General features: G+C 48.8%; 1 protein-coding gene across 1 annotated transcript; it reads left to right on the forward strand.

Annotated features, from left to right (window-relative positions):
* Window positions 1-12,356: 12,356 nt before the first annotated feature.
* Window positions 12,357-13,175, forward strand: LOC115783161 (putative protein TPRXL; the record flags this gene model as incomplete). The annotated part of the gene is given in 2 exon segments (XM_030733852.1): window positions 12,357-12,767; window positions 13,092-13,175. Coding segments are annotated over 2 exon segments (495 nt in total), but the record flags the coding sequence as incomplete, so codon positions are not given.
* Window positions 13,176-13,464: the final 289 nt, after the last annotated feature.

Here is a 13,464-nt window from a genome sequence, read left to right on the forward strand (position 1 = left end):
CGCTCTTACTCATGTTGTGTTGTTTCAGTGCAGTGTATCATTTGTCTTTAATTTGTATTCTTGGCTTATGCCTAGTTTGTTATAATTTTGGAGTGGACTACAGCAATAAAGCTGTTTCTGAGCCCTGCATCGGGGTCCTAATCCTACCTACCACGCAGCGGAGTTATGACAGTCTTATGATGAAATTTGAAAAAAAAATGGACAGCCCCCAAATAAATACAAGAGTATAGCATCTTTTACACTGATCACAAATCAGAGATAAAGGGGTAAAATGTGTAAGGTGACCTTAGAACAGTGACAAACTTCTTTTTATCCTTTTCACAGATCCTGAATTCACAAAATGAAGCTTCTCAGAAAAGAGAGAAATCAGTTCCACGAGTGTCCATCAGAACCTCATCTCCTCTTAAAGGAGCAGCTGCTCCACTCTGAGCTCCCTCTTGATGCCCGAGTGTGTCACCTTTACCTGTTTCCCACCAGTGCTCGCTCAGTTCTGCAGCTGAACGTTAACCAGCTGCAGGTGGAATCACTTTTCAGGGAAGAAAACGATGTCAGACAGAAGTTTTGGGCTGCAGTTCCTGATCCTAAAGCTATTCTGGAGGGCCATGCCAGTGTTTTTATTTATTTACTTTTTATGTGGAGTAGGTTCTGTATTTCTAGAATCGGCACCTTGTTGGCATAAAAGTGGCGCCATATGGAGGAAACTCCTGACTTCAGGTTGAAACTGGATCAAGTGGTAAATCCAGGGCTTTTTTCCAGGCTCTGTTCCCTCTTCAACACAACATCGTTACGCCCGAACCTTCATTTTTACATTTAATTGTGAAACCAGAGATAAACCATCTATCACATTTATAGGTTTGGTTTAAGCATGTCTATGAAGGCTTCACGTCACGTGCAAAGAGCAAAGAAGCATTTCACTTCTACACTGGAAGCCACTAGCAGAAATGTAGCAACCAGAAAAATTGCAAAATAGCTGCTGGTGATGCAAAGATTGGTCCTGAATTAAACTCTTCTCAGGTTTGAGCTGAGCGACTGCACGAACTACCACAGACAGCACAAAAACCACTGTGTGATATACAATGAAGTGGTAAATACATTACATATGCAACAAGAGTCCACTAGCAACCAACTTTGAGCTACAACAGTGTGTGGTGAGCGCGTTGCTTCATAGGTGGTCAGGTTTTAGGGACTGCTTCTTGCAGGTCTCATGACAAAACCTGAAATCATCATGAAAATAAATCTATCATTAGATGCACTCACTTAAATTATTAATATGAAAGATAAAAAAATGTAAACTCTACATAAAAACAAGTAAAAAAAAAAGCACTCTAGTGAAGCTGCAATATGTCAAAATAAATCCTCCAAAGTCAGACGATGCAGCGTCGAACATAAACAAGACGGTCTGTAAAAATAGTCCAGATGTGGTGGAACGAGTGGTCATGTGACTGTCCAGCTGAGATGCAGAGTATGAAGGGTTGGATGGCATCCTCCTTTCTGACACCACAATTCCACACCCACAGTGTTACTGTGGACTAGTGTCTCAGAGAATAGGGACAGGGCTCCTGTGTTTTTAGTGAATTCCACTTTATGTATTTTTTTATTTTATCAATATTAACACAAAATAATGCAACACAAATCACTGCACTACTTCAAATCTGGTTTTACCATAAACTTGATAGAAAAGATGCAGGTTAGAGACGAGGGATGTATAACTGAACCCTTTCAGTAACTTTCATGTCTAACTTTTTATTTACTTTTCCATGACAGGTACTCTGTAATATACTGAGCCATGCTAAATATATATAAAAAAAACTTTCTGGAATTTGGACCAAAATCCTGCATTGTTGTGAAGTGATGTGAAACCAGGAGTAGCCAATTATCTCTGACAGTGTGAGAGGAGGAAGAAAACCAAAGGAGGGGGGTGCGTCCTTCTATTTATTTATTTAGAGTTGTGATATTAATTAAGATGAAAATAATTTACAGGACTTAAAAATGAGAGGAAACAGTTTCACAGGATTTCACAGCTGACTGAGATTTCATGCCTGGAAGTGTGTGTGTGTGTGTGTGTGTGTAGTTTTTATTAGTCTTGTTCCAACTAGCCCCCCCCCCCCCCCCCCCCCCCCCACACACACACACACACACAGTTTTTGTCTTTTTGTCTCTTCAGTTAGTTGTCAACACAAAATCTACACATCTTAGTATCTGAATCCCTTCAGTGAGTATTGGTGTCAGAGCAAACACAAGCTGGTGTGTGTGTGTGTGTGTGTGTGTGTGTGTGTGTGTGTGTGTGTGTGTGTGTGTGTGTGTGTGTGTCTGTGCGCACGTCCGCGTGCATGCGTGTGTGTGTGTAAGAGAAAGCGAGGTTGCTGTCATGATTTGCACATTTGTTTTCAGATTGTAGCTTTGTATTACTGCAGCAGTGTGTTTTTATGTGTGTGTCTGTGTTCGTGTGTGTGTGTGTGTGTGTAGACTCCAGTGGTCCAGACCTTTTTTAAACAGCAAACAACTCATTCATTATTCAAATGGAGCTCCCTCTCTTTGCTAACCGTCCTCCCTCTCCGCCTCATCAGTTGTTTGCCGGCTCTGTTCTTGTCAAAACGTCTTCAGATGAACAGATAAACGCGGCGCCTTCGAATCTTATTGCTCATTGGAAAAGGTCACGCAGGAAGCTTGATGTGTGTTTATGAAACACTTCCTGCCAGTGAGCCGTGTCTTTGTTCTCAGACTCTCCTCTGAAGTGTTTCCTCCTCTGGCTCTGCCTCGCGTTGCTCCTCCTGCTCAGCACAGACACTGAGTCACTTCACAGTAAATTGGATTTCCTGAACTCTGATTAGTTTGTGTTGTAATTGAGTTTGTGGATGAGACGTTTTTCTCTCAACCCCGCCTCATCTGATTCAACGTGCTGCACTTTATTTTAGGACAGTATTGTGCCCTGGCCAGCAGTGGCCCCCGGGGATTAGGCTTGAGTTTAGTTTGAGCCGTATGATTAAAAATATAATCCAAATTCAGAAACCTGATGATACATTTAAAGCAAGTCTCATGCACTTTTCTGTTTCTGCTATAAGTTTGTCCCGTTTTCCAAGCAGATGAAAACCTTTAAAAATCAGTTTGCCACCTATGACCTCGTGGATGTCGGCAGGTTAAAGCCACTTCCCTCCAAACCAACTTTATTCTGATTGGTTGGCCCTTCTAAACAGAATATATCAACACACACGCGCACGCAGACACACACAGGTCACAGCAGTCCCTAAAGCCTGATACATGTTGACTCTCTGACCTATGAGTACTGAGCAGTCGTTACTATTTTTAGACTCAGTGTCATTTTATGTTTTGTGACTGCAGCATAAAAAAATCTGTTCGGCTCCGGCTCAGGGACGAGTTCCTGCCCCAGGTGGAGGAGTTCAAGTATCTCGGGGTCTTGTTCACGAGTGACGGGAGATCGACAGACAGACCGGGGCAGCTGAGCATAAAAGGGAAGCTGTCGTTTTACTGGTCGATCTATGTCCCTACCCTCACCTATGGTCACGAGCTTTGGGTAGTGACCAAAAGATTGAGATCGCGAATACAAGCAACAGAAACGAGCTTCCTCCGAAGGGTGGCTGGCCTCTCCCTTAGAGATAGGTTGAGGAGTGCAGCCATTCAGCGTAGAGCTGCTGCTCCTCCACATCAAAAGGAGCCAGTTGAGGTGGTCCGGGCATCTGACTAGGATGCGTCCTGGACACTTTTTGGGTGAGGCATTCCAGGCATGTCCTACCGGGAGGAGGCCTCGGGGCAGTTCCAGGACACACTGGAGAGATTATATCTCTTGGCTGGCCTGGGAATGCCTTGGTGTCCCCCAGATAAGCTGGAGGAGGTGGCTAGGGAGAGGGAGGCCCGGGCTTCTCTGTTTAGGCTGCTGCCCCCACAACCCAGCCCCGGATAAGCAGAAGAGATGGATGGATGGATGGATGGGCAGACGGATGGTTTTCCAGTTTTAAGACAGAGCAGTTACCTTGGTGAGCCAGCTCTGTGTCTGAACAAAGTGGGCCCTTCCACTGGAGCATGCACATCTAGAAAAACAGACATCAGCAGGCAGAAGTTCATAAGTTTTAAACCAGTTTGTGGACTGAATAATAAAGCTTGGCCCGGGATCAAACCATGGAAACAAAACACACAACAGCTGTTTGTGAAGCGATAAAGATGAGGAACAAAGTCAGGAACAGGTTTGAAGCTGAGGCCAAGATAGGAGGGTAAAATTTGGGCTTCCTGTTATCTAAAGCAATAATCTATACTATATTGATAGTATGAATATTTATAGTGTGTATCTGATTATTGCGCTGCTTGCATTAGTCAGGTTTTATGGGTATTCAATGGAGGTTTAACAGAAGGTTTTGAACCCCTGCAGGAATCATTGGCCAGCCTCAGTATTTCTCAGCGTGGCGTTTAAGCCACAGGGGAGCCTCAATAAGGCCTCATCAGTTTAACTTCCACTTTGAAGGAAGCTATTAAGTAATCAAGGGTTACACTTGTTTTTAACAAGAGCTAATCAGGAGGAAATAATTGTTTCTCCATCCATGTGATGTCAGTCTAATGTGTGTGTGCAGCACATTTTTATGACCCCCGCAGAGTCTCTGTCACAGCAACTGCGAACAAAGCAAGGAGTCATGTTTACCCAGTGCATAAACTGGATTAATTAGATTAATTTTTTGCAATTTATTGTGAAGAAAGTGTGCAGTATATAAACACACCTGAGTGTGTTTGAGGGATGTTGTGGGAAAAAAAGTTATGAGGCTATATGAAGCATTTTCTTCCACTTATCAGGTTGCATTAGTAGCAGGCTAAACACGTATTCCAGACATCCGTCCCCTTTCTTCCCAAGGGCTCCATCCAGGCCATTTGAGATATATAATCTCAAAAGTAACTCTGGGTCTGCCCTGGAGTCTCCACCAAACTTGGTGTGCCAGGAAAACCTCTAAGAGGAGGAATCCAGACGTGTCCTTTCAACATGAAGGTCACGGAAGGTGTTTGAGCTCCTTACCTTTATCTCTGAGGCCTGCTGAGCTATGGAGGAAGACCATTTTGTATCAAAAACCCATTCTTGGACCATTGCCCAGAGCTCATGACCAACAGTGAGGACTGAAATGTCGAAGAACCGATAAATCACCAATCACTGGCTGATTGACTGGCACCAATCCATCACTCAGTGTCATGCTCCGCCTTCAGATCACTCGCGAATAAGATAATAAGAAACTTGAACTCCCTCGTTTGGGGTATCAGGGCTCATCCAACCCTGTTATGTTGAACCTGCTGCACAGCACAGACTCCAGGACAGTGGAGGAGAAATGTAATAAATAAACTGAACCCTTTAGGTGCCACCAAATGAGATGTTGCTTTAGATGCACGTAAACAATGCAGGATCCAGTCTTTATGAGAGGCAGCATTCAGCGTGTTTTGGTAAATTATTATTTTTACTAAATGTAAACAACAGCGTCTGAGAGCTGCTGCATGACTTTTATTTTCCTGTCACTGTATTTATCCATGAAAGACATTTTTGCCTGCCCTCGTTTTTTGTCTCCCACCCATCCTTAACCCCCCCTCCTCCTCCTCTTCCTCCTCCTCCTCTTCACCAAAATAAGAATCTTTGATTTCCTTTTACTTTGATTTTTCTCTAATAAAGACCAAATAATACTGTAAAATACACATTTCTCCTTCCTTTTTCTCTCACCCTCCTTCTTCTTCTCTCTCAGTAATCATGGTCATCATATTAGCAGCTGTTAACAGGAGCTCATAATCCTCTCAAAACTCTGAACATAAAGGCAGCGAGGGGCTCGACGGCAGCTCTGAGGAGAGCAAACCTCGCTCCGTCTCGCTCTCCGCTGACTCCTTAGCAGATCTTTGTGTTGTCATGGTGACCCCGCCAATCGCAGCATTGTTTCCCACCGTGGTGATTGACAGGACATGACGGTAACTCGTGGCAACAGGTTGTCACAGTGGGGGATGATGCATTTTGGGGAGAGGGGGAGGTGTGTTTGTGGTATTGTTTCATTTTTTTTCTTCATGCCGTCTTTTGTTCCATCCTTTTGACTTCTGACCGGGACATGAAAGGTTAATCTGATTTCTGAAGGCGCGTCACGCTCATCCAGCAGGTTCTCATGACCATTAAATCCAGTTTACCGCTGAAGAAGCAACAAATTCTCCAATTTCATGCCTTTTTTTTCATGACACAATTATTGGAGATGGCTGAACTTTGGTCGGTCGATGCGACAGCGGTTTCAACCTTTTCATCAAAGGTTATAAAATTTAAACAGTGTTTAATCTCTGAGGCTTTGGGAGGTTTAAAGGCCTGAACAGGAGATGACAGAACACAGTTTTTATGGTAAAACGTTCTTTCAATTCATGCAAATCTGTACATGCTGCTTATTTAAAGTGGGTCACAGTGAAGATAGATAGATATGTGATAGATACTTTATTGATCCCGAAGGAAATTAGGGTATCCAGCAGCTTAATATGCACAATAAATAGAATCCAGACAGTCGAGGTAAAAAAATTATGAGAGAAATTGAGGCCTGATGAGTAAACATCGTCTGAGAGCCTCCACATGCATCCAGAGCAGCAGCGGCGGAGCTGACAGGTGGAGGCAGAGACGGGAATAAACAACTGAAACAGGAAAGTGTCAGGACTCGAGGAGGAAGAGGACACACAAGCGGTGGCTGATGAAAGCAAGGTGCAAGTTTATTTACAGTGATTGATAAAGGTGCAAAGACAAGGGGGTCCAGGAAGGCGAGGGGGGAGGCGGCTGAAGCGGGTCGAGAGGCTGAAGGAATTCCCAGGTGGTGAGGGGCCAGCTGTGGTACGGCGTGGAGCGGCGGGTTGACGAAAAGCCGGGGTTTCCGAAAGGACGAGCAGGAACTGACACGGGGATCTGAAAAAGGAGCGAACACGAAGAGCAGGTAAGTAATATACATCCACGAAAGCGAGAGTCACACCAGAGAGCCGGTACTAACTGAGAAGTAGTCAATGATCCAGCGAAGAGTGATGGTCTGCTGGCAGCTTAAAAAGACCCTGCCTGATGGCTTGATCCGTAGCAGGTGTGGTGATCTCCGCCCTAGGGAGGCGGAGACACCGGAACCTCCGCTGTGGCCCGCAGGACAAACACACATGTATACAGACACACACACACGCAGACCCTCCCCCTAGGTTATGACAGTACCCCCTCCTCAACGGGAGCCTCCTGGCGACCGAAACTTCTCGGGATGGCGCCGCCGGAACTCCCGCACCATGGCCGCATCCAGAATGTTAGCTCGGGACACCCAGGATCGCTCTTCGGGACCGTAGCCCTCCCAGTCCACCAAGAACTGATAACCCCGCCCCCGACGGCGGGCGTCCATAATGCGACGGACGGTGTAGATCCGCTGGCCATCGAGAAAACGGGCAGGAGGAGGTGAGGCAGCTGGAGGGCACAAAGGACTGGTGGCAACAGGCTTAAGTTGGGAGACATGGAAGACGTTATGGATGCGCATGGTACGAGGGAGTTTGAGGCGGACAGACACAGGGTTAACGATGGAGTCGATCTCGAAGGGCCCCAGGAAGGTGGGGGCCAGTTTCCTAGACTCGGCACGGACTGGAACATTTTTCGTGGAGAGCCATACCTTTTGGCCTGGTTGGTAGTCCGGCGCAGGGGTCCGATGGCGATCAGCGATGCGTTTGTTTTGCTCCTTCGTCCGAAGCAGAGCTGCGCGGGTGGACCTCCATAGCCGGCGACAGCGGCGAAGGTGATGCTGGACGGAGGGAATGGTGAGATCCTCCTCGATGGCAGGGAGGAGTGGCGGTTGGAAACCCAAGGAGGCCTCGAAGGGGGACACCCCTGTGGCGGAGGAAGAGAGAGAGTTATGTGCATACTCAACCCACGCCAAGTGGGAACTCCAGGTGGCCTGATTGGTGGACGCCACGCATCGTAATGCTGCCTCCAACTCCTGGTTGGCCCGTTCCGTCTGCCCATTTGTCTGGGGATGATAACCAGAGGAGAGGCTCACCTTGGCTCCGAGAGATGTACAGAACTCCTTCCAGACCTGAGATGTGAACTGGGGCCCCCGATCCGACACGATGTCTTCAGGAATCCCATGGAGCCGAAAAACGTGGGTGGTGAGAAGCCGGGCCGTCTCCAAGGCGGAGGGGAGCTTGGGTAGCGCAACGAAGTGGGTGGCCTTGGAAAACCGGTCGATAATGGTCAGGACCACGGTGTTTCCTTCAGAGGGAGGAAGTCCTGTGACGAAGTCCAGAGCTATGTGAGACCACGGTCGCTTAGGGGTGGGTAAGGGCCGGAGGAGACCTGATGGAGGTGACAGAGAAGGTTTATTTTGTGCACAAATGCTGCATGCTGCCACGTACTCACGGGTATCCTTAATCAATGTAGGCCACCAGAAATAACGCTGGAGGAAGGCCACAGTGCGATTGGCCCCGGGATGGCACGTGAATTTGGCTGCGTGTCCCCATTGCAGTACGCGGCTTCGCACTCGAGAGGGAACATAAAGGCGGTTGGGGGGTCCCGTCCCAGGATCTGGTTCAGTCCGTAGAGCTGCCTGAATGGCGGATTCGATCTCCCAGGTGATGGCTCCAATGACGCAAGAGGGAGGCAAGACAAACTCTGGCTGCGAGGAGGAGTCCGTGGAGCTGAACTGTCGGGACAGAGCGTCGGGCTTGACATTCCGTGACCCAGGTCTATAAGAGATAGTAAAGTTAAATCGGGTAAAAAACAAGGCCCACCTGGCCTGCCGGGGTTTCAAACGTCTGGCGGTTCGCAGATAGGCCAGGTTCTTGTGATCAGTCCAGACCAAGAAGGGATGCGTCGCGCCCTCCAGCCAGTGCCGCCATTCCTCCAAGGCTAGTTTGATGGCCAGCAGCTCCCGGTCCCCTACGTCGTAATTCCGTTCTGCCGGGGAGAGGCGGCGAGAGAAGAAGGCGCAGGGTCGGAGGCTACCCATGGACTGTTGGGACAACACTGCCCCTACCCCCACGTCGGACGCGTCCACCTCCACGACGAATGAGTTGGATAGGTCAGGTTGGATGAGGATGGGTGCGGAGGCAAACCGACCCTTCAGGAGCGCGAAAGCCTCTGCAGCGGCGGGGGTCCATCTGAAAGGAATCTTGGGAGAGGTGAGAGAGGTCAGAGCATGGGTGATGGAGCTGTAATCTTTAATGAAGCGGCGGTAGAAATTGGCGAAGCCCAGAAAACGCTGCAGCTGTTTCCGATCCGCTGGCTCGGGCCAATCCAGGACCGCTTGTACCTTAACTGGGTCCGCCTTGATCTGCCCTTTACCAATAATGTATCCCAAGAACGCCGTGGACTCCACATGAAACTCGCACTTCTCCCCCTTCACGAACAGACGATTCTCCAGTAACCGCTGCAACACCTGCCGCACATGTCCCTGATGCTCCTGTAATGAGGATGAGAAGATCAAAATATCATCGAGATAGACAAACACAAAATGATTGATGAAGTCCCGGAGTATGTCGTTTACGAGGGCCTGGAACACAGCTGGCGCGTTGGTTAGGCCGAAGGGCATGACAAGATACTCGAAGTGGCCGAGGTGAGTGTTGAAGGCAGTCTTCCACTCGTCTCCCTGCCGGATCCGGACGAGATGGTAAGCGTTCCGGAGATCCAGTTTGGTGAAGATGGCTGCCCCCTGCAGGAGCTCAAAGGCAGAGGTGAGAAGTGGCAAAGGATATTTGTTGCGCACAGTGATTTCGTTCAGACCGCGGTAGTCAATACAGGGCCGGAGGGTCTTGTCCTTCTTGGCCACGAAGAAAAACCCTGCGCCCATGGGAGAGGTGGAGGGTCGAATCAGACCGGACGCCCGAGCTTCGGTGATATATTTTTCCATGGCATCCCGTTCCTGCGGAGAGATGCTGTAGAGGCGGCTGGAGGGGTAGGGCGCCCCCGGGATGAGGTCGATGGCGCAGTCGTAAGGCCGGTGGGGAGGCAGGGAAACAGCCCGGTCCTTATTGAATACTTCAGCGAGGTCGTGATAGATCGAGGGGACGCCGGACAGGTCAGGTGGGGTCCCCTCCCCCAAATCGGTGGACCGAGGGAGAGAGGGAGTTGCGGATCTGAGGCAGCGCTGGTGGCACCGCTCACTCCAACCCGAGATGCTGCGATTCGCCCAGTTAATCTGTGGATTGTGCAGTTGCAACCAGGGAAAGCCGAGGACGATGGGCGTCTGTGCAGAGTCAAACAGGTAAAAGGAGAGCCGTTCAGAGTGATTACCCGACAGAGTCACAGAAAGCGGTTGGGTCTTGTGAGTGATTTCAGAAAGCTTGGCGCCATCCAGAGCGGAGACCAGGAGAGGCGTGGGTAGCGCTGTGGATGGAACACCCCACTGCTGGGCGAGGGCACGGTCCATGAGATTTTTCTCAGCTCCGGAATCGAGGAGTGCCAAGACTGTGTGACTGCCTGATGGAAGATTTATCCTTGTCTGAAGCGTGAATCTGGGCAGGGAGGAGCATGCGTTAGCTTGACCCGCCAGTATCCCCACCATTACTGACGGGCGCGGTCTTTTGGGCAAACAGGGCATGACGCGATGTAGTGGCCCCTTTTGCCACAGTAGATGCACTCCCCCGCCTCCCATCTCCGTCGTCGCTCAGAGAGAGACAGCCGTGCGCGGCCGAGTTGCATGGGTTGCTCCTCCGCGCCGCAAGGGGGCGCCGTAGCCGAGCTGTCGTCCGCTAGGAGGCTCCTCCGGTCCGCGGAAACCGCCCGGCGAGGGGCATGCTGGGAGTTGTAGTTCCTCGGAGTCCGTCGTGCTCTCAGGCGGTCATCTACATGGATACACAATGAAATCACGGCCTCCAAGGACTGAGGCAAATCCCTAGTGGCAAGTTCATACTTGAGATCATCATTAATATTGTTCAGGAATACTCCCCTGAGCGCCTTTTCCTCCCAGCCGGCCTCCTCCGCGAGGATCCGGAAATCCACGGAGAAATCCGCCATGCTCTGTTGTCCCTGCCGCAGGCTGAGCAACTTCTGGGATGCGGATTCGGGGCTGGTGCCTTTATCAAACACCTCCTTAAATCGAGACAAGAACGCAGGGAAAGACAGATCGGGGTTTCCCCGTAACACAGCGTGCCCCCACTCTAATGCTCTACCGCGGAACAGATTGACCATAAAACCAATCTTTGCACAATCAGAAGCGTAGGCATTTCTCTGTTGCCGGAAAACGAGGGAACATTGGGTGAGGAAACCTCCACATTTCCCTAACTCACCGCGGAACACCTCCGGGATGGGCAGGGCTTTCTCCAACGCTACGGCGGGCTCGGTCGCGGAAGCCAAACCAGCCGGCGGATCTGTCGGCGGAGGGGATAAATCCTGGTGACGGGGCGTAGCGGATGACATGGTGGATTCCAACATACCTCGGAGATCGGCGAGCTGTTGGGTGGCTGCGCCCAGCTGACTGGAAACCAGACGGAGCATATGGTCGTGACGCTGGAGGGTTTCCTCTTGAATAGCCAGGGCCCGATGAACCGGATCAGCGTCCGCGGTGTCCGGTTTTGGCTGGATCATTCTGTCAGGACTCGAGGAGGAAGAGGACACACAAGCGGTGGCTGATGAAAGCAAGGTGCAAGTTTATTTACAGTGATTGATAAAGGTGCAAAGACAAGGGGGTCCAGGAAGGCGAGGGGGGAGGCGGCTGAAGCGGGTCGAGAGGCTGAAGGAATTCCCAGGTGGTGAGGGGCCAGCTGTGGTACGGCGTGGAGCGGCGGGTTGACGAAAAGCCGGGGTTTCCGAAAGGACGAGCAGGAACTGACACGGGGATCTGAAAAAGGAGCGAACACGAAGAGCAGGTAAGTAATATACATCCACGAAAGCGAGAGTCACACCAGAGAGCCGGTACTAACTGAGAAGTAGTCAATGATCCAGCGAAGAGTGATGGTCTGCTGGCAGCTTAAAAAGACCCTGCCTGATGGCTTGATCCGTAGCAGGTGTGGTGATCTCCGCCCTAGGGAGGCGGAGACACCGGAACCTCCGCTGTGGCCCGCAGGACAAACACACATGTATACAGACACACACACACGCAGACCCTCCCCCTAGGTTATGACAGAAAGTGTGTTTGGAACTCGAGATGAGGTCAAAAAGGTCTTTTAAACAGGTCCAAAACATAAAAATTAAAAACCTCATTTAAATTTGGCCAATCTCACATTCACCATCATCATCACCATCACCATCATCATCAACATCATCAACATCATCATCAACATCATCATCACCATCATCATCACCACCATCATCACCACCATCATCATCAACATCATCAACATCATCATCATCAACATCATCATGATCACCATCATCATCACCACCATCACCATCATCATCAACATCATCAACATCATCATCAACATCATCAACATCATCATCACCATCATCATCAACATCATCATCACCATCATCATCAACATCATCAACATCATCATCATCATCATCACCATCATCATCAACATCATCATCACCATCATCATCAACATCATCATCACCATCATCATCACCATCATCATCACCATCATCACCACCATCATCACCATCATCATCAACATCATCAACATCATCATCATCAACATCATCATGATCACCATCATCATCACCATCATCAACATCATCATCATCAACATCATCATCATCGTCATCATCATCGTCATCGTCATCATCACCATCATCAACGTCATCGTCATCGTCGTCATCATCAACATCATCACCATCATCAACGTCATCGTCATCGTCATCGTCGTCATCATCAACATCATCATCAACATCATCATCACCATCATCATCACCACCATCATCACCACCATCATCACCATCATCATCAACATCATCAACATCATCATCATCAACATCATCATGATCACCATCATCATCACCATCATCACCATCATCATCACCACCATCACCACCATCATCACCACCATCATCACCATCATCATCAACATCATCAACATCATCATCATCAACATCATCATGATCACCATCATCATCACCATCATCACCATCACCATCATCATCAACATCATCAACATCATCATCACCATCATCATCAACATCATCATCATCATCACCATCATCATCAACATCATCATCATCATCAACATCATCATCACCATCATCACCACCATCACCACCATCATCACCACCATCATCACCATCATCATCAACATCATCAACATCATCATCATCAACATCATCATGATCACCATCATCATCACCATCATCACCATCACCATCATCATCAACATCATCAACATCATCATCACCATCATCATCAACATCATCATCACCATCATCATCACCATCATCACCATGATCATCACCATCATCACCACCATCATCACCATCATCATCACCATCATCAACATCATCATCATCAACATCATCATCAACATCATCATCGTCATCATCATCGTCATCGTCATCATCACCATCATCAACGTCATCGTCAT

Source organism: Archocentrus centrarchus, chromosome 7, assembly GCF_007364275.1.
Source record: "Archocentrus centrarchus isolate MPI-CPG fArcCen1 chromosome 7, fArcCen1, whole genome shotgun sequence".
NCBI classification, from domain to species: domain Eukaryota; kingdom Metazoa; phylum Chordata; class Actinopteri; order Cichliformes; family Cichlidae; genus Archocentrus; species Archocentrus centrarchus.